Here is a 22004-nt window from a genome sequence, read left to right as displayed (position 1 = left end):
TCGTAATATTCACATTCAACAATCTCTGCTGCCTCTGCACCTCCACTGCACCATTCTCTGCTCCAATCATTTCAATTCTCCATCACCAATGGTGTGTTAATTTGCAGACTGGGACAGCGTCTTCCCGAAACTCATTATACATTTTCTTTCGCTGAAGAGATAAGCAGCTTCGCACCATTGAGCAGAATCTGAAGCTGCTGTCTGCTGATAAGAAGTCGGATGATCCTCACTGAATGTCAAAATTCTCCATCGCTTGCAACTGCGGTGATATTGAGAATGCAAGTTGTAGGGGATGGATGGGAGGGTGCCTGGCTTTGTCACCGGAATGACGGGGATCTGAGGAAAGGCTCTGGATGGTCCCTATTCCACTGGCTCAATGGAACCTTCCATCAAGCCCCTTTTGCCCAGCATCCTTGGGTAGGAATAAGTCTGAAGAACTTGTAGGTGGAGGGATGGACTTAAATACATTAATGTTTCTCCATCCACTTGCCTGTTAGAGATATGCCCCTCCCATCACTGAGGCTGGTATAAAAGCAGCTACAGCACAGATTTTGCTGTTAGTTACTGGCTGTGGGGTTGAAGTTACTGAGTCGTCCTCCATCCACCATTTGGATCTATCCTTTCTCTGGCAGCCGAGAGACCACCCTGCACTGGAGGAGAAGCAGAAGTGAATTTTAATTAAAGGGCATCCTAGCAGGACTGATCAGTGAGTAGGATTTTGGGGTTATTGTGAACTGCTTTGACTGGGTGTGCTGGAGGCTTCATCTTTGGAGCTATGTTTCCTGCTGGCTTTACTTCCCAAAGAGGCTTTTCTGAAGTGGACTGCATGGGATTTACCTTCTCGTCACGTGCTAAGAGCCAGATAATCAATCCTCGATAAAATTATTATATACAGTAGGTGTGGCGGGCTAGTAAACCTAAGCTGCTGAGGTGGGAGACAGATCTGAGGGGATTGAACCGGGATTCGTGTCGAACTTGTTCGCGATCCAGGGGTTGGGAAGATATCTTTGGTTGATTTGGTCCATTTCTGTACGTCGAGAAGTTAGGGTGGATTCAGCCTCGTGGCCCGCAATAGTGCTTGCTGATTCTGACCGCGCCCGCACTCTTTCCAATCTCCTCACTCTGCTGCACTACAGTGCAGGAAGTTGGATTTCAATATAAGAGAGATCAAATTAATACTAGGGCTTTGAATATTAGCGTTTGTACATGACTTTGTATGTATAAGTGTACATTTATGTATGCCTCTGTGTGCCTGTGTGTGTGTGTGTGTGTGTGTGTGTGTGTGTGTGTGTGAGTGACTTTCAGAACAGGAGTTACATTTTACTTAGCAAAGTTCCCTCTTGCATTTGACATTAAATCTGTGTCAAGGCTTCTAAGAAAGAGATGTCTTTCCCATTTATTCCTCAGTGGGAGCTTTGTCCCTGCATTTCAGAGGGACTGACATGTCTGAGAGAGAGAAAAGTTTTACATTTGCAAAGGAGGACATTAATTCACTCAGTTGCCCTTCAGATAGAAAACAAAATCGTTGTTTCTCTTAAAATCAAAAACATCTAATATTGATAGGGATTCACCTGCAAAATTGTATTTTCTACACAATTGTTAGGCTTTTGTTTAATGCAGTCAGAAAGGGAGAAAAGATCTTGAAAGTAAATTTAATGGTAACAAAAATGGCCATTAAACAAGTTTGTTTCATAAAGAGCTTTATGTAGAATTTGCATCCTAAGTGTAATTTGAGAATAAAAGGGTATTCGGCACCAAAGAGAATCTTTTTTATAAAAGGAAAATCCCAGGCAGGAAGTTTTATTCTCTTTAAGTTCAAAAACAAAAAGAGACAAAAGAGGCTCAGAGTTGAAAGAAAATGTCTGACTTGTAAAGAGAGAAAAAAAATCAATGGCATCTTTATTGAAAAGTAGAATCAGCCCACGACTTTCTATTTTGGGGAGACCTTTCACAGACCCGTTGCTGAGACAGAGAGACCTTGTCAGTAAACCCTTTATTTGTGAGAGCGACTTCAACTGCTCAAGTTCTGGAGTCACACAAAATGGCACCTGGGTGGGGCAGTTTCCTAAGGCAGAGAGAGAACACCGGCAGGCAGAGACAGGAGGGCGGTAAAAGAAAGAGGAGGCAGACATATGGCTGGAGATGGGAAGAAAGATAGGAAGAGACAGGGGGATAGGAGAGAGATGGAGAGAAATGGAGAGAGAGAGAAAGGGGCAAGGCAGGTGATGGAGAGAAAGGAGGAAAGGGTAAGGAGATAGAGGGGAGACACGGTTAGAGAGAGAGAGAGAGAGAGAGAGAGAGAGAGAGAGAGAGAGAGAGAGAGAGAGAGAGAGAGAGAGAGAGAGAGAGAGAGAGAGAGAGAGAGAGTTTTGAGAGGGGAGAAAGAAAAAAGGATGAGAAAGATAGAAGTGGGGAGAGAGGAAGAGAGGGATGATAGAGATGGGAGAGAGAAATATGGGAGAAGGGTGAGAGAGAGTGGGCAGAATGAGATAGAGGTAGGAAGAGAAGAGAGAGAAAGCAAGAGAGAGAAGTGTTAGAGAAGGAGAGGGGGGAGTGGGAGAGAGGAGGCAGAGAAAGGTGGCAGGGAGCAAGGAAAGAGAGGAGGGGGAAAGAGGAGGCAGTAGGAAAAAAGGGAGTAAGAGAGAGGGTGAGGAGAAGGGGTTAGAGTGGGGAGAGAAGGGTAGTGAAGTGAAGAGGGAGAATGACATACGAAGATGGGGAGGGAAAAAGAGGTGGGGGAGGATCGAGGAGGGAAAGGGAGGTGGGGAAAGGATCAGGGAGAGAGATAGATAGAGAGGGAGAGGGTAGGGGGTGACAGAGATAGGGCAGGAGAATTAGGGAGAAGGAGAGAGAGAGAAAAGGGGAGGGGAGTGGGATGAGAGATGGAGATGCAGAGAGGGAGAGAGGGAGGGAGAAAGGGGAGGGAGGGGAGAGAAAGGGAGAATGAGAGAAAGAGAGAAAGAAAGAAAAAAGAGAGGGAGAGAGGAGTTCGTGTTAAAATGGGAGAGAGGAAGGGAGAGAAAAAGGCACAGGGGAGGGAAGAGAAAGCAAGCTGGAGGCAGAGATGGAGGCAAAGGGAGAAAGGGGTGAGAGAGCGTGAAAGAGGATGGGAGATATTGAGGAGAGGGTGTTAAAGAAAGAGGAGTGGAGGAATAGGGAGAGTAAGAGGGATGGAAGAGGGGGTATGGAGGGGAAGGGGCAAAAAGGAGAGGATGGTGGGGTATTGGGATTGAGAGGATAGAGATAGTGTGCAAGAAAGAGAGGGCGTTGAGAGAAGGAAAGGGGGCATGAAAAGATGGGTTTAAATTAATTAAATTATTGCATCGTATGGGAGGGGCATTCCCAATCTCGTTGTACCCCTGTACAATGACAATAAAGATATATTGTATTGTATTGTATTGTATTGTGAAAGAGAGAAGAGAGAGTGAGAAGAGGGGAAGAGAGTGGAAGGGAAAAGAGAGAAAGAGTGGGTGATAAAGGGAGAGATAGAGGGAGGTGAGAAAAAAGGGAGAGAAATGGAGAGAAAGAGTGGGGAGAAGAGAGGGAAGGAAGGGGGAAGAGGAAAAGAGAGTGAGAGGGCAAGGGAGATCGAGAGGCTGAGAAAGAGTTGGGAGAGGGATGAAAGAATTGGAAAGGGAAATGGAGAAATGGGCAGAAAGAAAGAGAGGATATAGGGACGAGAGAAAGGAAGAGGTAAGAGGGAAAGGATGGAGAGAGGGGGAGATTGACAGATAGGCTGGAGAGTGTGAGAGGGAGAGAGAGTGGGAGAATGTGAGGTGAGAGGTCGGAGTGACAGAGGGGGCAGAGAGCGAGGGGAGTGGGAGATGGAGAGAACTGGGGAGAGAGGGGCCGGGAGAGGATAAAGAAGAAAGGGAGAGAGGAGGAAGCAAGATAGGGAAGATAACGGATGTCAAGGTAAGGAAGGGGGACAAAAAAAGTGAGGCAAAAGATGTGAAAGTGTGTGAGAGGAGGGGAGGGAAAGAGAAAGAGGGGTGAGGAAAATAAAAAGGAAATGGAATCTTGAGGGAATAGAGAGAGTGATGGGGAAGGAGAGGAAAAATAGGAGATTGGGGTGGACAAGTAGTAGAATGGCCGGGGAAGGAAGAAGTGAGAGAGAAGCAAGGGGAAAAGAAGTGGGATAAATGTCAAGGAGAGAGGGAATAGGAAAGAAGTGTGGTGGAGATTGAGAGTTGAAAAATGAAAGGGAGAGTGTGAGAGGTGGAATAAAGTGATGAAGAGAAAGAGGAAAGAAAAAAAAGTGAGGGAAAGGAGAGAAATGCAAACAAGGAAGGCGAGGGAGATGGCCAAAAGAAAGGAAGGTGGGAGATAGTGCAAAGAAAGAAGGAGGAAAGGAAAGTGTGGAAAAGTAGGATCAATAGGGGATGGACAGTCAAAGTGGGAGTGGATGGAAGGGCGTTGGGGGAAGGGAGAGGGAGTTGGGAGGGGGGTGAGGGAGTTATGGGAGGCTTGGTCTAATCAAACTCTGTTAAGTGGGCATTTTACCTCTGAGTTTGTTCAATTATTTCATCTGCCAAAGCACAAGCGCGTGAAATGGCAGACGTGTGCTCTCAAAGCGAGGGCTGTCAATAATCAGAGTTTGATGTTACATAAGTGCTGCGGGCGGTGCTTTGATGAGACGCTCTGTAGAGCGGTTTCAGAGTGGCGCTGTGGCGGAGCTCTGCATTGCAAGAGCCAGTCTCTGGCAGCGCCGGTTCAAGTCAGAACCTAGTGGACAGCATTGCTACTGCACGCTCCACTCCAGGCAACTCTGCTTTTGTATCCATGCCAAAGTTATTTGATTCATGCTCCACCTTCAAAAGAGGGGTTTGTGACATATTCCCTCCCGCTAGCAAGGAATTCTTGTATGCTCCATGGGTTGTTTGATCTTTTTCTGCTCCCCCCAAACACATCTCACCTGTCGTTTCTCCGAGTGGCCTCCACTTGTGAGAAGATCAGAACAAGTTCTGAGAATCAAAGGCCACCTCTCCGAATGTAAATAGAAATTCAGGTGAAACTACTTCAGAGGCGAACAGGGAACATGTGAAACTTACTCCTGCTGCATTGAAGGTGCAGGCAAGGTGTTTCACTGAAGGACTGTGTGGTTAGGGGCTGGGCTGGAGACCAGATCAGATGTAGAGATTCTCCATGCAGCACAAGGCAGGACAGATGCATGTAGTGATTGATCTGCTCAGCAGAGGTTGCACTCTTGCTGAGAAAGACACAAAGACTGCTAAACAAGGTGAGACCCCATGGTATTAGAAGGAAGATACTCGCATGGATCGATGATTAGCTAAATGGCAGAAGGCAAAGAGAGGGAATTTAGAGGGCTCTTCTGGTTGACTGCCAGTATCTAGTGGGGTTCTGCAGGGGGTCAGTGTTGGGGCTGCTACTCTCCATGTTGTATATCAATGATTTGGATGTTGGAACTGACGGCTTTGTTGCCAAGTTTGCAGACGATACAAAGATAGGTCGTGGGGCAGTTAGTTTAGAGGAAGCAGGGAGTCTGTCGAAGGACTTCGATCAATTGGAGAGTGGGCAAAGAAGTGGCAGATGGAATACAGTGTAGCAAATTGTGCGGTCATGCATTTTGGTAGCAGGAATAAAGGTGTAGATTATTTTCTAAATGGGGAGAAGATTCAGAAGTCGGAGGTGCAAAGGGAGTTGGGATTGCTGGTGCAGGATTCTCAAAAGGTTAATTTGCTGAACATGATGCCAAGTTAAAGTGCTCTAATCTGCCTACCTGTACATGATCCATATTCCTCTAATCCCTGCACTTCCACATGCCTATCTAAAAGCTTTTAAATGCCATTCCATGTAATTCCATGCCATTGCATGTCATTCCATACCATTTCAAGCTATTCCATGTTATTCTATGCCATTCCCTGCCATTCTGTGTTATTCTATGCCTTTCCGTGTTAGTTTTTGCTATTCCATGCCATTCTGTGTTATTCCAATCCAGTCCATATTATTTATTTCAATGTTTAGGAAAGAAAACTGCAGATGCTGGTTTAAAATGAAGGTAGACACAAAATCCTGGAGTAACTCAGCAGGTCAGACAGCATGTCTGGAGAGAAGGAATGGGTGACGTTTCGGGTCGAGACCTTCTTCAGACTGATGTCTGAAGAAGGGTCTCAACCCGAAACATCACCTTTTCCTTCCCACCAGAGATGCTGCCTGACCCAATGAGTTACTCCAGCATTTTGGGTCTACCATATTATTTCATATCATTTCTGTGATATTCCGCCCCATTCAATGTCATTCTGGATGCTGATATAATACCAAATGGAACTGAAAGACTGAGCTGATGGTACTCGGTTTGAGGCCCCCTCTCCCAGGGTCTTTGGCCTGAATGTCGGGATTAGAGGATTAGTCATGGATCAGTGTCATTGGTTGGATGGGTGGATGAAGAACATTCTAGATACCGGAAAAGCAAGGTAGAGCTGGAGGGTTCGAGAGTGCCTATTAATCATGGGTCAATTAGATGTCTGGCTGCTACTGAGGAATGAGTGGGGCCGAAGGCAGGACTCCGGGCAATTCATCAGCCCATCAGCTGATGTAATGGGATTTACAATAACTAACAAATATCTCCAAAGTCTCAATCCTTAAAAGCAAATTGTCATTACTCAACCATTCTGATCTGATTTCCCATGGTGCAGGAAGGCTGAGTATAAAGTATTTAGCCCCATTAGAGGCATTTGATTGGATTTGTGAGACGCGAGTAGTAAATCCTTTAATGGTGAAGTTGACAGAACTGGGAGAAAGTGATGTTATCTACCACTCAGTCACTGACAAATCTTTTGCTTTATTCTGCTTCTCCAGAGCAGCCATGAGCAACGAGTGTGAACTGTACGAGAAGAAGTTCAAAGATGTGACCCTGCCCCATTTTCAGGGGGGGCTCTCCGCTATCCTCAACTTTGCCAAATGCGTCAACACCTTTGGGTACAGGGATCTCAAGGAGTCGGAATGTCCCCAGATCACGGCAATGCTGGAGACTGCCCACAAGGAGATGTCCAAGGCTGAGGAGGAGGCCGGGAGCTTTATTGAGTCGCTGATGAAGGACACCCTGCAGCTGGCCCAGGACTTCGACGAGGTCAAGGTGAAAAGGAAAAACCTGAAGGAGAGCCTGCAGGCCAAGGAGTACAAGATGATGTTATTGGAGAACCAGAGGTTCCAGGTCAATGACCAGCTCCAGGCCGCCAGAATGTCCCTGCAGCATACAGAGAACGCCGTGAACGCCGCTGAAGTGAGGAAAGGAGAGAAGACAACTGGCAGGGACATGGGGATCGGCCTGATACTGCTCGCTCCTTGTGTTGGTAAGAGGTGCTCAGCCTGCTGATTGATACAGGCACACAGATCCATAGGGTTGTAAGGTGAGGTAAATGCCCTGGCCCCAATCACTAAGTGTCCAAATCAACGTGCAAGGATGCAGGCGGTGGCCACATTATTCCCACAAATATCTCATGCGACCTTCCAAGGAGGAGGTTGAAAGAAATGGAGGGGTTTCAGAGGAGGCAGTTTCTTTCACAGACTGCGCTCCTCTCGGGCATATGTAGGAAGATCCTACCATGCTTTTTCAGCCAGCAACAGTATGCCAGATCCATGTCTTTACATCAACTGCTTTCTCTAGAACACTAGAAATGGTCCTCGCCATGTGGCTGTGTGTGGAGTTTTGCTGTGAATCCATGTTTAGTTTAGTTTAGTTTAGTTTAGTTTAGTTTAGTTTAGTTTAGTTTAGAGATACAGCACAGAACCAGGTCCTTCGGCCCACCAAGTCCACGACGACCTGCGATCCCCGCAAACCAACGGTATCTTCACACACTAGGGACAACTATACCAAACCAATTAACCTTCAAACCCGTACCCGGAGAAAATCCACGCAGGTCATGGGGAGAACATATAAACTCCGTACAGACAAGCATCTGCAGTCAGGATTGTACGGGTCTCTACCGCTGCAAGGCAGCAACTCTGCCGCTGCGCCACCGTGTCTGCCGTACTTTTTTACAGCAGTAAACACAAGCCACATATACGTCACATCACTGTGGGCAGAAAGGCCTGTGAGCCTGGCTTACTTTAGTTCCATTTCCCCCATCAGTCGGTGAGATTGCTTTGGCAGTGTTTTGGCTGTCAACCTATTCCACCGGGGTGGCCTTGGGGTTAAACTGCATGAAAACTCGGCTATGAGCAACAAGGAAAGGCAACTAAAGGCAACGGGTGGCTACTGCTGGTGTGGGCAATGGTGCTTCATTTTCTGGGATCTTGCTTTTCACTCCAGCTAACCTCTGGGCTCTGGGTGCCTGTGCTCTTGATGTGGATCATTCTCAGTATCTGATGGATGTTGTTTGTCACTCAGATGGCCACAACACTGGGAAAGTAGTTGTGGAAGACTCACCCAGTGACCCCAGCTGGAGAGTGCACAGGTTTCCTCAGGGCCTGCTGAGAACGACAACGACAGGTAGGACATAAGGGGTTGTCCACAGAAGACTCTTGCCAACTGCAGAACCTGCCAGAGTTGGATGGGGCTGCGCGTCTATCTGTAGCAAACAACCTTGGGCACAGGGGGCCTGGTTTCTACCTGTACTAGTCCACGTTGTGCCAGCTTACCATGGGTGTAACATTTACCTGCAGCAGGCCAACTTAAAAGGACCACTTGAAAGGTGAAGTTTCGGGTCGAGACCCATCTTCAGACTGAGAGTCAGAGGAGATTTGTGCTGAACCTTATCATCCTTTAGTTTCCCTCTCCTCTGACTCTCATTCTGAAGAAGGGTCTTGACCTGAAATGTTACCAATTCCTTTTCTCCAGAGATGTTGCCTGATCCGCTGAGTTACTCCAGCATTTTATGTCTCTCTTTAGTGTAAACCAGCATCTGCAGTTCCTTCCTACACATCTTGACACAGGGGTGTTTGTAACCTGATTGTCAAAAACACTACGGGAGATGGAATCGGCAATAAAAACAGTAAGTCTTGGAAATGCACAGCAGGTCAGGCAGAACTGTGCATCCGGGATCTTCTTGTCCATTCTACCATTTGTGACTCCTCAGATAACGAAGCAGTCCACAACCAAATGAAGCAAGACATGGACAATATCCAGTCATAGGTGGCAAGTTACATCACAGGGTCAAACTCCTGGCATTCTTCCCGAACAGCATTGTGGGGTGTATGCACACTTCAAGGACTGCAATGGTTCCCGGCAAGCAGCGGGCCAGGATGCTCCTGGCAAGCAGGCCTGACTCGGCCACCATAGACCGACCTTGGAGGTCCCACCACGGTGTCCAGCGGAACCTGGAACTGTCCAGAGGCTCGTCGGTCGGCAAAGGCTTGGGGGCCAGTGGGACATCGTGGTCAGTGGGACCTCACCTGAAGTCTCACCGGTCGATGGGATCAGGCACTCACCCGAAGGCTGTGCAGGCGGCTTAACCGGGACGGAGCTGGAGATTTTGGGCGCAAGGTGCAAGGATCGGTAGGAGGGTCAACTGGGATAATGCCTCCAGCGCATTCAGGTAGGTTGCCTTCAAATGGGCTGCAGGAGGTGCCCCCGGGACACAAAGATGGCCGGACGAGGAGAAGAGAGTGACATTAGTTTGCGTGGACTGCTCCAGTACATCGAGCGCGTTGGCTGACCGGACTTAGGTCGTTGAATAATGGTGCCAATATTGTCAGAAGCTGCATGTGTAATATATGCAAAAAACATTTCACTGACAAATAAAGCACTATTGACTATTGACACTATTAACTATTGACTATTGATATAGTCACTGGGGGATTAAAATAACATAGGAAATAGGTGCAGGAGGAGGCCATTTGGCCCTTTGAGCCAGCACCGCCATTCATTGTGATCATGGCTGATCATCCACAATCAGTAAATTATGCCTGCCTTCTCCCCATATCCCTTGATTCCGCTAGCCCCTCCAGCTCTATCTAACTCTTTTAAATTCATACAGTGAATTGGCCTCTACTACCTTCTGTGGCAGAGAATTCCACAAATTCACTACTCTCTGGGTGAAAAGGTTTTTTCTCATCTCAGTTTTAAATGGCCTCCCCTTTATTCTAAGACTGTGGCCCCTGGTTCGGGACTCCCCCAACATTGGGAACATTTTTCCTGCATCTAGCTTCTCCAGTCCTTTTATCATTTTATACATTCCTATAAGATCCCCTCTCATCCTTTTAAATTCCAGTGAATACAAGCCCAGTCTTTCCAATCTTTCCTTATATGACAGTCCCACCATCCCGGGGATTAACCTCGTGAACCTACGCTGCACTGCCTCAATAGCAAGGATGTCCTTCCTCATATTAGGAGACCAAAACTGCACACAGTACTCCAGATGGGGTCTCACCAGGGCCTTGTACAACTGCAAAAGGACCTCTTTACTCCTATACTCAAATCCTCTTGTTATGAAGGCCAACATGCCATTAGCTTTCTTCACTGCCTGCTGTACCTGCATGTTTACTTTCAGTGACTGGTGTACAAGGACACCTAGGTCTCGTTGCATTTCCCTTTTTCCTAATCTAACACCATTGAGATAATAATCTGCCTCCTTGTTTTTGCCGCCAAAGTGGATAACCTCACATTTATCTACATTATATTGCATTTGCCATGCATCTGCCCACTCACTCAACCTGTCCAAGTCACCCTGCAACCTCCTACCATCCTCTTTGCAGTTCACACTGCCACCCAGCTTTGTGTCATCTGCAAATTTGCTAGTGTTACTTTTAATCCCATCATTCAAATCATTAGTATATATTGTAAATAGTTGCGGCCCCAGCACCAAGCCTTGTGGCACTCCACTCGCCACTGCCTGCCATTCTGAAAAGGACCTGTTTATTCCTACTCTTTGCTTCCTGTCTGCCAAACAACTGTCTATCCATGTCAATACACCTACCCCCAATACCATGTGCTCTAATTTTGCCCACTAATCTCCCATGTAGGACCTGATCAAAGGCTTTCTAAAAGTCCAGATACACTACGTCCACTGGCTCTCCTTCATCCATTTTACTTGTCACATCCTCAAAACATTCCAGAAGATTAGCCAAGCAGGATTTCCCCTTCATAAATCCATGCTGACTTGGACCATTCCTTTTACTGCTATCCAAATGCGCCTTGTCTATCTGTACCAGAGTTCCACAGTCATTGGGCCGGTGTGTCTACCTGTACCAGTGTACCACAGTCACTGAGGGATTGTGTCTACCTGTACCAGTTGCCCACAGTCACTGGGGGAGTGTGTCTACCTGTACCAGTGTACCAAATGACACAGGGAACACTTTAAAGGAACGTGTGACTGAATAGGTCTGGTTGGTTTCAGTACACTGTTCTCCAGGTTCACCAGTAATTTGTGAAAAATCTCTGTCATCTCTGCCCGCCACACTATAGAAAGGATGAGGTTGCACTGGGGAGAAAGCAAAGACTCACTAGCGTTTGCTCAGTCCACCTAAACCTACCTGTTCTCCCGATTGCTAAACACTCTAACTCCCCCTCCCAATCCCATACTGACCTTTCTGTCCTGGGCCTCCTCCACTGTCAGAGTGAGGCCCAGCGCAAATTGGAGGAACAGCACCTCGTATTTCACTTGGGCAGCTTACACCCCAGAGGCATAATATTGATTTCTCTAACTTCAAGTAACCTTTGCTTTCCCTCTCTCTCCATTCCTCCCCCATCCTAGTTTTCCAACCAGTCTGACTGTCCCCCTGATGAAAGTTTAATTCTATATGCTTCGTTGTCACCTTTACCTAGCTAACAATGATCTATTCTACATTTTCCTTGAGCCCCATCCCCTTTGATGTCTCATTTTCACACCTTACCCTTCCTTATATCTGTGTCTCCCTTTCCCCTGACTGCTAGTCTGAAGAAGGGTCTCAACCCAAAACATCACCTATCCAGAGATGCTGCCTGTCCCGCTGAGTTACTCCAGCAATTTGTGTCTATCTTTGGTGCAAACCAGCATCTGCAGTTCCTTCCTACACATCCCACCAGGGTGTTGCCTGGATTGGAAGACTTTAGTTATGGGGAGAGATTGGATAGGCTGGGGTCATTTTTCCTGGAGTGGAGATTCAAGTTGAGATGAAGGATTTTTAACGGGGGTCTGATGGGTAGGGGTTTTTACATGCAGAGTGCTTGATATCTGGGATCTGCTGCCCATAGGAAGCAAGTGGGATCAGATACAATCAATGGATTTAAGGAACATTTTGACCATTTTACACGGGTAAATTGGATTAGTGTAGATGCACAAAAAAGTTGGCGTGGATGTAGTCGGCAAAATGACCAATTTCTGTGCTGTGCTCTAAAGTTTATTGATGGTTACCCAGACTTTGCAAAGAAGGGATCGAGAGGCATTAGGCTCAGGATATTCTATTCAGAGCCATTCTTATTGTGAATTAATTTTCCAAGTTAAGGTATTTGGGTTGTCCTGTGAATCCCAGCCCCCACAGCAGACATCACAAACACATGGCTGAAATTTATGTTTCTTTACCGATAACCAACCTGCCTCTGACTTGCCTCTCCCCTTCCAGGGATCCCCATGACTGTCGACTACAACAAAGAGCTGAAGAGCACGAGAAAACTGTTGAAGGAGGTCGAGAAGCAGTTGAATAAACTCAAGGACACCGTCAAGGAGAAGGAAGAGGAAATGACGAAAGGCAACAGTCAGATCCTGGAGAATAGCAAGGAAATCAAAATGTTGAAGGACAACTTAGCCCAGACGGAGATTGAGGTGGAAAAAATGCAGATGGTGGTTGGAGCCTTGAATGACACCAAGACCAAACTTAAGTTCTGTTACAACTATCTCTCTGGTCTCCAAGGGCTTGTGAATGTGTTGTATCAGAGCAGTGTGGATATTTACAGCCTGGAGCCCTTTAAGGATGTGATTGAGGACACTTTGAAAGCCATCCAGCAGCCAAACTCACACAATGAGTTGTTGACCTGCAATGTAGAAGTCCAGATTGTAGCCACAAAACTGAGAGCAATCCAATCCCAAATAGACAGGAAGTGAAGCTGATGGCTCAGCTTCGGCCAATCCCACCACCACCACCCGCTGTCTCTTCATCAACCGATGGGTGTGGAGTAAGAAAGGTGGTGAGTCCCAGTGGGGTGAAACCAGGAGCAGTTCTTACACTGTCAGATTTGCGGGAACTAATTCACTAAATTTCAAAAGAGAAATATTTGGCAAAAAAGAGAAAATCTTCCAGGGCTGCGATAGACAAGCTGAGGGTGTGGCAGAGATCAGTATGGACACAAGAAAATCAGAGCAGCAGTAGGCCGCTCAGCCCCTCAAGCCTGCCCCATCATTCAATATAATTACAGCTGATCTTTGCTGGTCTCAATTCTTCTGTGCCAGTTCCCCGCAACCTTCAATCCCTCAATTTTAGAAATATTTTTCTCTCTCCACTTTCAATATAATCAAATGATCTGGAGCTCCAAAAGGCTGGAGCCTACCCAGGGGGCCAAATGGACTCCTTCAATGTTGGGAAACTCCATTGGATGTGTTAATGCAATGGGTTGGGACAATGCCATGTGCAGAGTCTCACTGCAGATAGCTGCAAGAAAGGAGCAGATGGCCTTGAGGCAATCAGGTCCACCTACTGCTGGGTTTTTGCAGTGTTCCAGGCAAGCCCCTGACAATGCCCCTGTAGCATTGGCTACAGAGTTCAGACTGAGTCGGTAGGGCTTCTGGAAGCTGAATGCAGCCAAGTGCACCATTAAATCTGCAGTTAGCTTTGTTCACCCACCAACCTTCACCAACCTTTCCAGAACCATCACAGGGTTAGTCAAGCTTCAGCCCGAGAGAAAAGATTTGTCACGACAGGGGAGTTGAATTATCGGTGTCTGGTTACAGCTGAAGAACAGGCCATCGGAAGGTGAGACCTGGATCTTTCACTACCCACAGCCATTGAGTGATGAAAAGCAGCTTCCCCATCCTTCAATGTTCATCTCACTGTCAATGATTCCTCCTCTCGGGGACCTGGGATTATTTTGCTTGCCCACACTCATAGAATTACATAGCACAGAAATAGGCCCTTCGGCCCACCATGCCTACACTGATCATCACGCACCCATCTATAGTAATCCCATTTACCAGCACTTGGTCTATTCTTTGGAGATTCCTCTCAATGTTGCAAGAGTATTGCTGGACTGAGATGCCAGAGATGGCTTCTAATCCCTGGTCTGGATGCTAGTGCCTGGTGCACTATGGACTCCCATCATTCACATTCACCAACCTAGCCCTGCCACCTGCAGTGCGTCTAGGGAGCATGAAAGGATGGGTGCTGGACTGACATAACTCCCCATGTCCCTTCCCTCTGATGGAACAGCAGGCAGTGACTGCCCTGATTTTACCCCCTTCCAGCCACACCTGATGGCCACTAGAATGGCAATGAGAAATTAAATCAGTGTCTGCACCATTTAATCACAGGCAGGTGAATTCAGGGTCTGATTCCTTACTCTCGGACCCCATCACTACTTCAACCTAGGACCAATGGCAGGGCAGAGGGGCTAATGTGAATCCAGTTTCCCAGTGAACCCCGAGCTGCAGGAGGACACACTCAGCCCTCCCCACCATGAGAACCCCATGCCCCCTGTTGCCTATCACAGTGCGGGAGCTTGCTGTGTGCACAGGAGCTCTCCTGCTGCCTGCAGTCCAACAGGCACCACAGTTCAGAACTTCCCTCGGTGCAAAGAGTGTCACACAACCTGAGCCCATGGCAGGTTGCTATCAAAATTCAGGTCCTTGTTTTAAGCAGAGATTGCGGGCTGATAGGTCCAAAGTTCGACCCCAAATGGGAGCAAAGGCAGGAACTCAGTGAAGCTCTCTTTAAATGGGCCGACATTCCAGCATTGATTCCTGCATCCTCGACTGCCTCCTCCCCACACCTCATCTCAACCCCCCCCCCCCCCCCCCCCACCACCCCCTTTGCCCTTTTTTAATTTTCCTTCGGTTGCTCGGTGGCAAATATATTACTGGATAATCGCTTGTGCAAATTACCATGGGACATTTTTGATGTGTTAAATATTGAATTGTAATTTTACTTGCTCAATTGTATAGTCTTTTAAGGCCGCACATTCCAAGTTAAACAGGATCTGTGGGTTTAGATCTGTTTTGTGGACCAGTCTCGCTATGAGAGAGTTTCACTTTGGCATCGCCAGGTGCGGTGACGACCAAAGATTGGTGGAGGGAAAGGTGTTTATGTTGTTGAATATACAAAACTCAAAATGATTGTAAAAGGATTATATTTTTATTACAATGCATGGTTGCCAGTTGTTGGAGACATGAGCCAGTTAAAGAGGTACTGAACATAAATGACAACTTTTTATATCTTTATAGATTTATTCTCTGACCTTGATGTTGTTGACTTGTGTTAAGAAGCGATGTGTCACAGTCTAACCTGCTTCAATAACAGCCATTAGTGTTGGCCAAAGACCAACAATCCCAGGGCTAACAGGTTAGTCTGGTAAATGTACTAAGTTAGTTCAAGTGACTCTGATACCACAAACAGCTTCATGTTTGATCAGGGCTTACTGGCCACCAGTGTCAATCTTATCCCCACAATTAACAACAAGGGACACCTCCCCAAACACTTTGTGGCTGAGATTTAAAGTCCGAGGATAGTAATCTTCCGACAACTAGTGTACATTTTACTCATCACTGATTTGTTTCATTGCATCTATTTGTAGAAAAAGAGATTGGTTTTCATTGCACATGTTTCTGCACCTTATGTTACACGTTCAATAAAGAATGCTGGAATAATTGTCATTGTGTCATGTGTTTGGGCGATGTTTGATTCCCCGTGAGCTGTGGGTGAATGGTATGTGAGTGGTGGAATCCAGTTGCACCCCCAGAGACCCGGGCTGAACCACTGCTGCCCAAAGCTGCCCTCTGGTACAAATACAGCCACATGCTCATCTGCCCGAGAGAGGTCGCCTCTCCCATATGATGAAGAGATTAGTTCCCCAGCTGTACTAGTCGAGATTCACGACTGAATTAACATCACGATTCTGTCTCTGGAATCGAGCAGTACAAATTGGATGCTGTAATGACAACACCTTAACTGCAAATGAAGTAGCACATGCTTTGGACAACACTCGGGCATGGGCTGATGAATGGCAAGCAACATTTTCACCAAAAGAACACTGGCAATGACTACTTCCAGAGAGAGATTGTGACTACCTACCCTTGACATTCAAAAGCATCACCATCACCATGTCCCACATCATCAACCCTGCAGGGTCACCACTAACCAGACACACAATTCAACCTGAATTAGAAATACTGTGGGTACAGAAGCAGGTACTGGCTGAGTATCCAGTGGTGAGTGACTAACCCACACACCCTAAAACCTTTCCACCATCAACACAGCATGTTGGGAGTGTAATAGGACACTCCCCATTTGGCTGAGTGGGTGCAGTGCACACAACTCTCAGGAACATTCTTTCCATCAGGACAGTAACTCTTTGCTCAACACCCATCCATCACCCTACACATTAATCTCCTCCACCTCCGGTGCACAGTGACTGCAGCATGTACTGTCTACGTTACTCACCCAGGGTATTTTAGTTTAGTTTAGAGACACATCATGGAAACAGGCCCTTCAGCCCACTGAGTCCATGGTGACCATTGATCGCCCATTCGCACTAGTTCAATGCAATCCCACTTTCACATCCACTCCTTACACGTTAGGGGCAATTTACAGAAGCCAATTAACCTACAACCCTGCATATCTTTGGGATGTGGGAGGAAACTGGAGCACCTGGAAGAAACCCATGCAGTCACAAGGAGAACGTGCAAACTCCACACAGACAGCACCCAAGGACAGGATGGAACCCGGGTCTCTGGCGCTCCAGTGGTTCTGCCAGCGGCACCACTGTGCCAGCTTAACTAACAGCACCTCCCAAACCCATCAGCTCTACCACCAAAGGAGGAGCGAGGCAGCAGGTACTGGGGACACCACATACAATGGCTTCCCTCCCAAGTGGAATGGCAACATTTCACCATTTCTTCATCATCACTGCCTAAACCCTGAACCCCTCCCTGGTAGCACTACAGGAGTACCTTCGCCAGAAGTTCCGCAGCAGCTCAGGGCAGTTCACCACCGCCTTCTCAAAGGCAATTGTGGATGTGCAATAAATGCTGGCCTAGCCAGTGATACCCAGATCGTGAACACTAAGGCGATATCTGCCACTTTAACCCCTTACACTCCTCCATCCCCACTGAACAATGAAAACCAGCAGCACCATTGGCACATCGACTAAGCCAAAACACAAAAATATAAATTGTACACATATTCCACAGTGTGACAGTGAAAAGTACAAATGTGTGCGAAAATATTAGACTTTAATGCAGAAATAGACAAATGGAAAACGAGTGTAGCAAAGGTACAACAGTTATCATAGGTGACTTTAATCTACATATAGATTGGGCCAACCAAATTGGTAGCAGTGCTGAGGAGGAGGATTTCCTGGAATCTATACGGGATGGTTTTTTAAACCAATATGTAGAAGAACCAACTAGGGGGCAGGCCATCCTAGACTGGGTATTGTGTAATGAGGGAGGATTAGTTAGCAATCTTGTTGTACAAAGCCCCTTGGGCAACAGTGACCATAATATGGTGTAATTCTGCATTAGGATGGAGAGTGATATGGTTAAGTCAGAGACTAGGGTCCTGAACTTAAAGAAAGGAGACTTTGAAGGTATGAGATGGGAATTGGCTAGGATAGACTGGCAAATTATACTTAAAGGGTTGACATTGGAGATGTAATGGCAAAGATTTAAAGACCGCATGGCCGAACTCCAAAAATTATTCATCCCTGTCTGGCGAAAAAATAAAACGGGGAAGGCGGCTCAACCATGGCTAACAAGGGAAATCAAGGATAATGCTAAATCCAAGGAAGAGGCATATAAATTAGCCAGAGGAAGCAGCAAACCAGAGGATTGGGAGAAATTTTGAACTCAATAGGGGAGGTCAAAGGGGTTAATTAAGAGGGGGAAAAAGTGCACAAAAGAAAGTTTGCGGGGAATATAAAAACTGACTGTAAAAGCTTCTTTAGATATGTAAAAAGGAAAAGATTAGTGAAGACAAATGTACAGTGCCCTCCATAATGTTTGGGACAAAGACCCAATTTATTTTCCTCTGTACTCCACAATTTGATATTTGTAATATAAAAAATTACATGTGGTTAAAGTGCACATTGACAGATTTTAATAAAGGACATTTTTATACATTTTGGTTTCACCTTGTAGACATTACAGCTGTGTTTATGCATAGTCCCCCCATTTCAGGGCACCATAATGTTTGGGAACATTAGAGCAGGAGAGGTCCACAGTGATCTGTTGTCAAAGACCCAGGACTTCTTCTTCAGGAAGGTCCAGGTTAAAAGCTACAAGTTTGAGGACAAGGACATCTCATACCTCCAGGACCTCCCAGGAACGGATACTTCAACATGAGCTTCAGGCACTCGGCAAGATGGCAGAAGCTGCTCCAGCTCTTCCGGGAGAAGGCGAATCAACCTCCATTGTCTATGGTGTAGCCACTCTTCACCCTTTGGATCCAGAAGAAAAGTGGTTCAGGTATATTATTGTCACGTGTACCAAAGTATAGTGAAAATCTTTGATTTGTGTCCAATCCAAACGGATCAGATAACACTACACATAAACACATTCAAGTCAAACTCAGGTACAATAGGTAGAGCCAGTGCAGAATATAGTTCTCAGTATAGTAGTGCACCAGTTCCTTTGACAAAGGGTGGCACAGTGGTGCAGCAGTAGAGATGCTGCCTTACAGTGCCAGAGAACCGGGTTTGATCCTGATTACGGGTACTGTCCGTATGGAGTTTGTACGTTCTCCCTGTGACCGCGTGGGTTTTCTCCAGGTGCTCTGGTTTCCTCCCACATTCCAAAGATATGCAGGTTTTTAGGTCACTTGGCATCTGTACATTGTCCCTAGTGTATAGGATAGTGTACAGGGATCGTTGGTCGGCCTGGACTCGGTAGGCTGAAGGTTCAAGATTCAAGGAGTTTATTGTCACGCCAGTTCCATACATGGTACAATCCTTTGTGAAGATCTTGTGCTGGAGGATTCCGCACAGTAAATTTAACATTGAATTATAAAGTGCAAGCATTAAATTATAAAGTGACCATTAAATTATAGACATAGAGTCCAGTTCAGGTGAGTTTCAGGGCCGGTTGGTTCAGCAGCCTGATTGCCTGTGGGAAAAAGCTGCTCGAGTGTCTGGTGGCACGGGAGCTGATGCTCAGGTACCTTCTGCCCGAGGGGCGGCGGGCAGAATAGACCATTGTCCGGGTGGCTGGTGTCTATGATGATCCTCAGGGCTTTTCCAATGCACCGCCTGGAGTAGATGTCCTGGGGGGAGGGCAGGTCGCACCGGGTGATTTGCTGGGCCGTTCGCACCACTCTCTGCAGGGCCCGTCGGGCGTGGATGGTGCAGCTGTCGTGCCAGGTGGAGATACGGCCTGTCAGGATGCTTTCCACGGTGCCCCTATAGAAATCCCTGAGGACCCGGGGGTTCAGGCCGAATTTCATCAGTTGCCTGAGGTTGTAGAGGCGCTGTTGCGCCCTTTTTTGTGATGGAAACGTGGGTGGTCCAGCTATCCACCCTCTCCACCGCTACACCGATGATGCTGGTGGGGGGGGTGGGGGTGCGTTTCCCCCTCCCTCCTCTCCTGTAGTCAACGATCACCTCCTTGGTCTTGTCGACGTTGAGAGAGAAGTTGTTGGCTTGGCACCACCGTGTCAGGGCCACTACCCCCTCTCTGCCGGCCGGCTCGCCCCCGTTGGTGATCAGACCCACGACTGTAGTGTCGTCCGCGAACTTGATGATGGTGTTGGTGTCAAGTTGGGCCACACGGTCGTGGGTGTACAGGGAGTACAGGAAGGGGGACACCCCTGAGGTGCATCGATGTTGAGGCTGAGGGCTGTGGAGGTGTAGTCTCCGATCCTCACCACCTGGGGGCGGCCCGTCAGGAAATCCAGGTGCACATGCCTGGGTTCAGCCCCAGGTCCAAGAGCTTGCCGACGAGCTTAGAGGGCCCAATGTGTTGAACGCTGAACTGTAAGCTATGAACAGCATCCTAACATAAGTGTCCCTCTTGTCCAGGTGGGTGAGGGCGGTGTGAAGGGTGTGGCCGATCATGTCCTCTGTTGATCTGTTGGGGCGGTAGGCTAATTCGCAGGGGTCCAGGTTGTTGGGTAGTGAAGAGCAGATTATGTCCTTGACTAGCTTCTCAAAGCATTTGCTGATGATGGGTGTTAATGCTATGGGTCGCCAGTCGTTGAGGGTGGTGGGTTTGTTGTGCTTGGGTATGGGGATGATGGTGGAGGTTTCCAGACAGTGGGGGGATGGATCGTAGGGAAAGTGAGAGATGCCGCATTTCCACGCTGCATCTCTAAACTAAACCTGAAACTAAACAAAACAAAGTCCAATATCCGCAACGGGGGAAAGGTGAATCATACAGTAAGCTAGCTAATGGAAGAACCTTTCAGAAGCCCGATAAAAGAGGAGGGAAAGCAGTTCCTGAGTCAGGCGGTGTGAGCTTTCAAGCTTCTGCATATTCTGCCTGACGGGAACGGGGAGAAGAAGGAATGTCTGGAGTGGGTCAGGTCTTTGATTACATTGGCTGCTTTTCAAAGGCATCGTGAAGTGAGAACGGAGTCAATGATATACTTTAGAGGATGTACTTCCTGCGGCAGCTGAGGAAGCACAATCTGCCACAGGCAATGATGGTCCAATTCTATACTGCTATCATTGAGTCCATCCTCACCTTCTCCATCATGGTCTGGTTTGGCTCAACCACCAAGCACGACATCCAGAGGCTGCAATGGATCGTTCGCACAGCTTAGAAGGTTGTTGGCTGCAACTTTTACCCCGTTGACGAACTGTACACTGCAAGGGCCAGGAAGCGAGTGGGCAAGATCATCCCTGACCCCTCTCACCCTGGCCACAAACTCTTTGAAGCACTTCCCTCTGGAAGGCGACTCCGGACTGTCAAAGCAGCCACAGCCAGACATAAAAACAGCTTTTTTCCACGAGTGATAGTTCTACTCAATAACCAAAGTCTGTAGTCTCTTTTTTTGCTCTGGTTTATTTTCACCCACATGTTTAGACCGTAATGTTGTATCCTTATTGTTTTGATGTGTTTATGCTTTATTCTTAATTGTTAACTGTATGTTTGTGTTGTCATTTGTGAGCGGAGCACCAAGGCACATTCCTTGTATATGCATACTTGGCCAATAAACATTAATCAATTAATTAATTAATTGATTAATTAATCGATCGATTCATTAATTGACCGACTAATCAATTAATTAATTAATTAATTATCCACTCGATTAATCAATTAATCAACTAATTAATTAATTAATTAATTAATTGATTAATCAGTTAATTAATAAATCAATTAATTAATTAATTAATTAATTGATTGATTGGTTGATTGATTGATTGGTTGATTGATTGATTGATTGATTGATTGATTGATTGATTGATTAATTATTTAATTAGTTGATTAATTGATTAATCGAGTGGTTAATTAATTAATTAATTGATGAATGAATGAATGAATGAATGAATGAATGAATGAATGAATGAATGAATTGATTAATTAATTAATTAATTAATTAATTAATGAATTGATTAATTAATCGATGAATTATGTAATCGGAGAGGTCAACATATTATTCATGCTTGATTTGTGCTTGTAGTCATTACATACAAAGCAAGCTGCTCAGCGTTGTACTATCTCCAGGGTGATCTTGTTGTTGTTGTTAAAAGGATCCCATACAGCTCCACAATACTCCAATTTGGGCCTGACCAAGGACATGTAGGCATTCTCTTTGACAGATGTACCACATGCGTGGAAATTTCTTTTAAGAAGGTCGAGCGTTCTATTTGCTTTGCTAGACACTTGACCAATATGCGACGCCCAACTTAAATCTTTGCTTAGATATGGGTGATGGTCGACAGCAAATAATGTATGGCTACCACGTTGTATTCCAATAAAAGTGGT

General features: G+C 46.5%; 1 protein-coding gene across 1 annotated transcript; it reads left to right on the top strand.

The window, feature by feature from the left end:
* Nucleotides 1–567: 567 nt before the first annotated feature.
* Nucleotides 568–15752, top strand: LOC144596743 (uncharacterized). The gene is made up of 3 exons (XM_078405488.1): nt 568–706; nt 6820–7313; nt 12502–15752. Exons 2-3 carry the CDS (start codon nt 6827–6829, stop codon nt 12978–12980), a joined length of 966 nt encoding a protein of 321 aa, XP_078261614.1. The 5' UTR covers nt 568–706; nt 6820–6826; the 3' UTR covers nt 12981–15752.
* The last annotated feature ends 6252 nt before the right edge of the window (nt 15753–22004 follow it).

Source organism: Rhinoraja longicauda, chromosome 9, assembly GCF_053455715.1.
Source record: "Rhinoraja longicauda isolate Sanriku21f chromosome 9, sRhiLon1.1, whole genome shotgun sequence".
In the NCBI taxonomy this organism is placed as follows: domain Eukaryota; kingdom Metazoa; phylum Chordata; class Chondrichthyes; order Rajiformes; family Arhynchobatidae; genus Rhinoraja; species Rhinoraja longicauda.
Note: the sequence above shows the minus strand (reverse complement) of the source record. Positions and strands in the feature narration are given on the sequence as shown.

Coding starts and splice junctions, on each gene's coding strand:
- LOC144596743 (XM_078405488.1), top strand. CDS start 6,827: ATGAGCAACGAGTGTGAACTGTACGAGAAGAAGTTCAAAGATGTGACC. Junction 7,314..12,501: donor ACTGCTCGCTCCTTGTGTTG/GTAAGAGGTGCT, acceptor CTCCCCTTCCAG/GGATCCCCATGACTGTCGAC.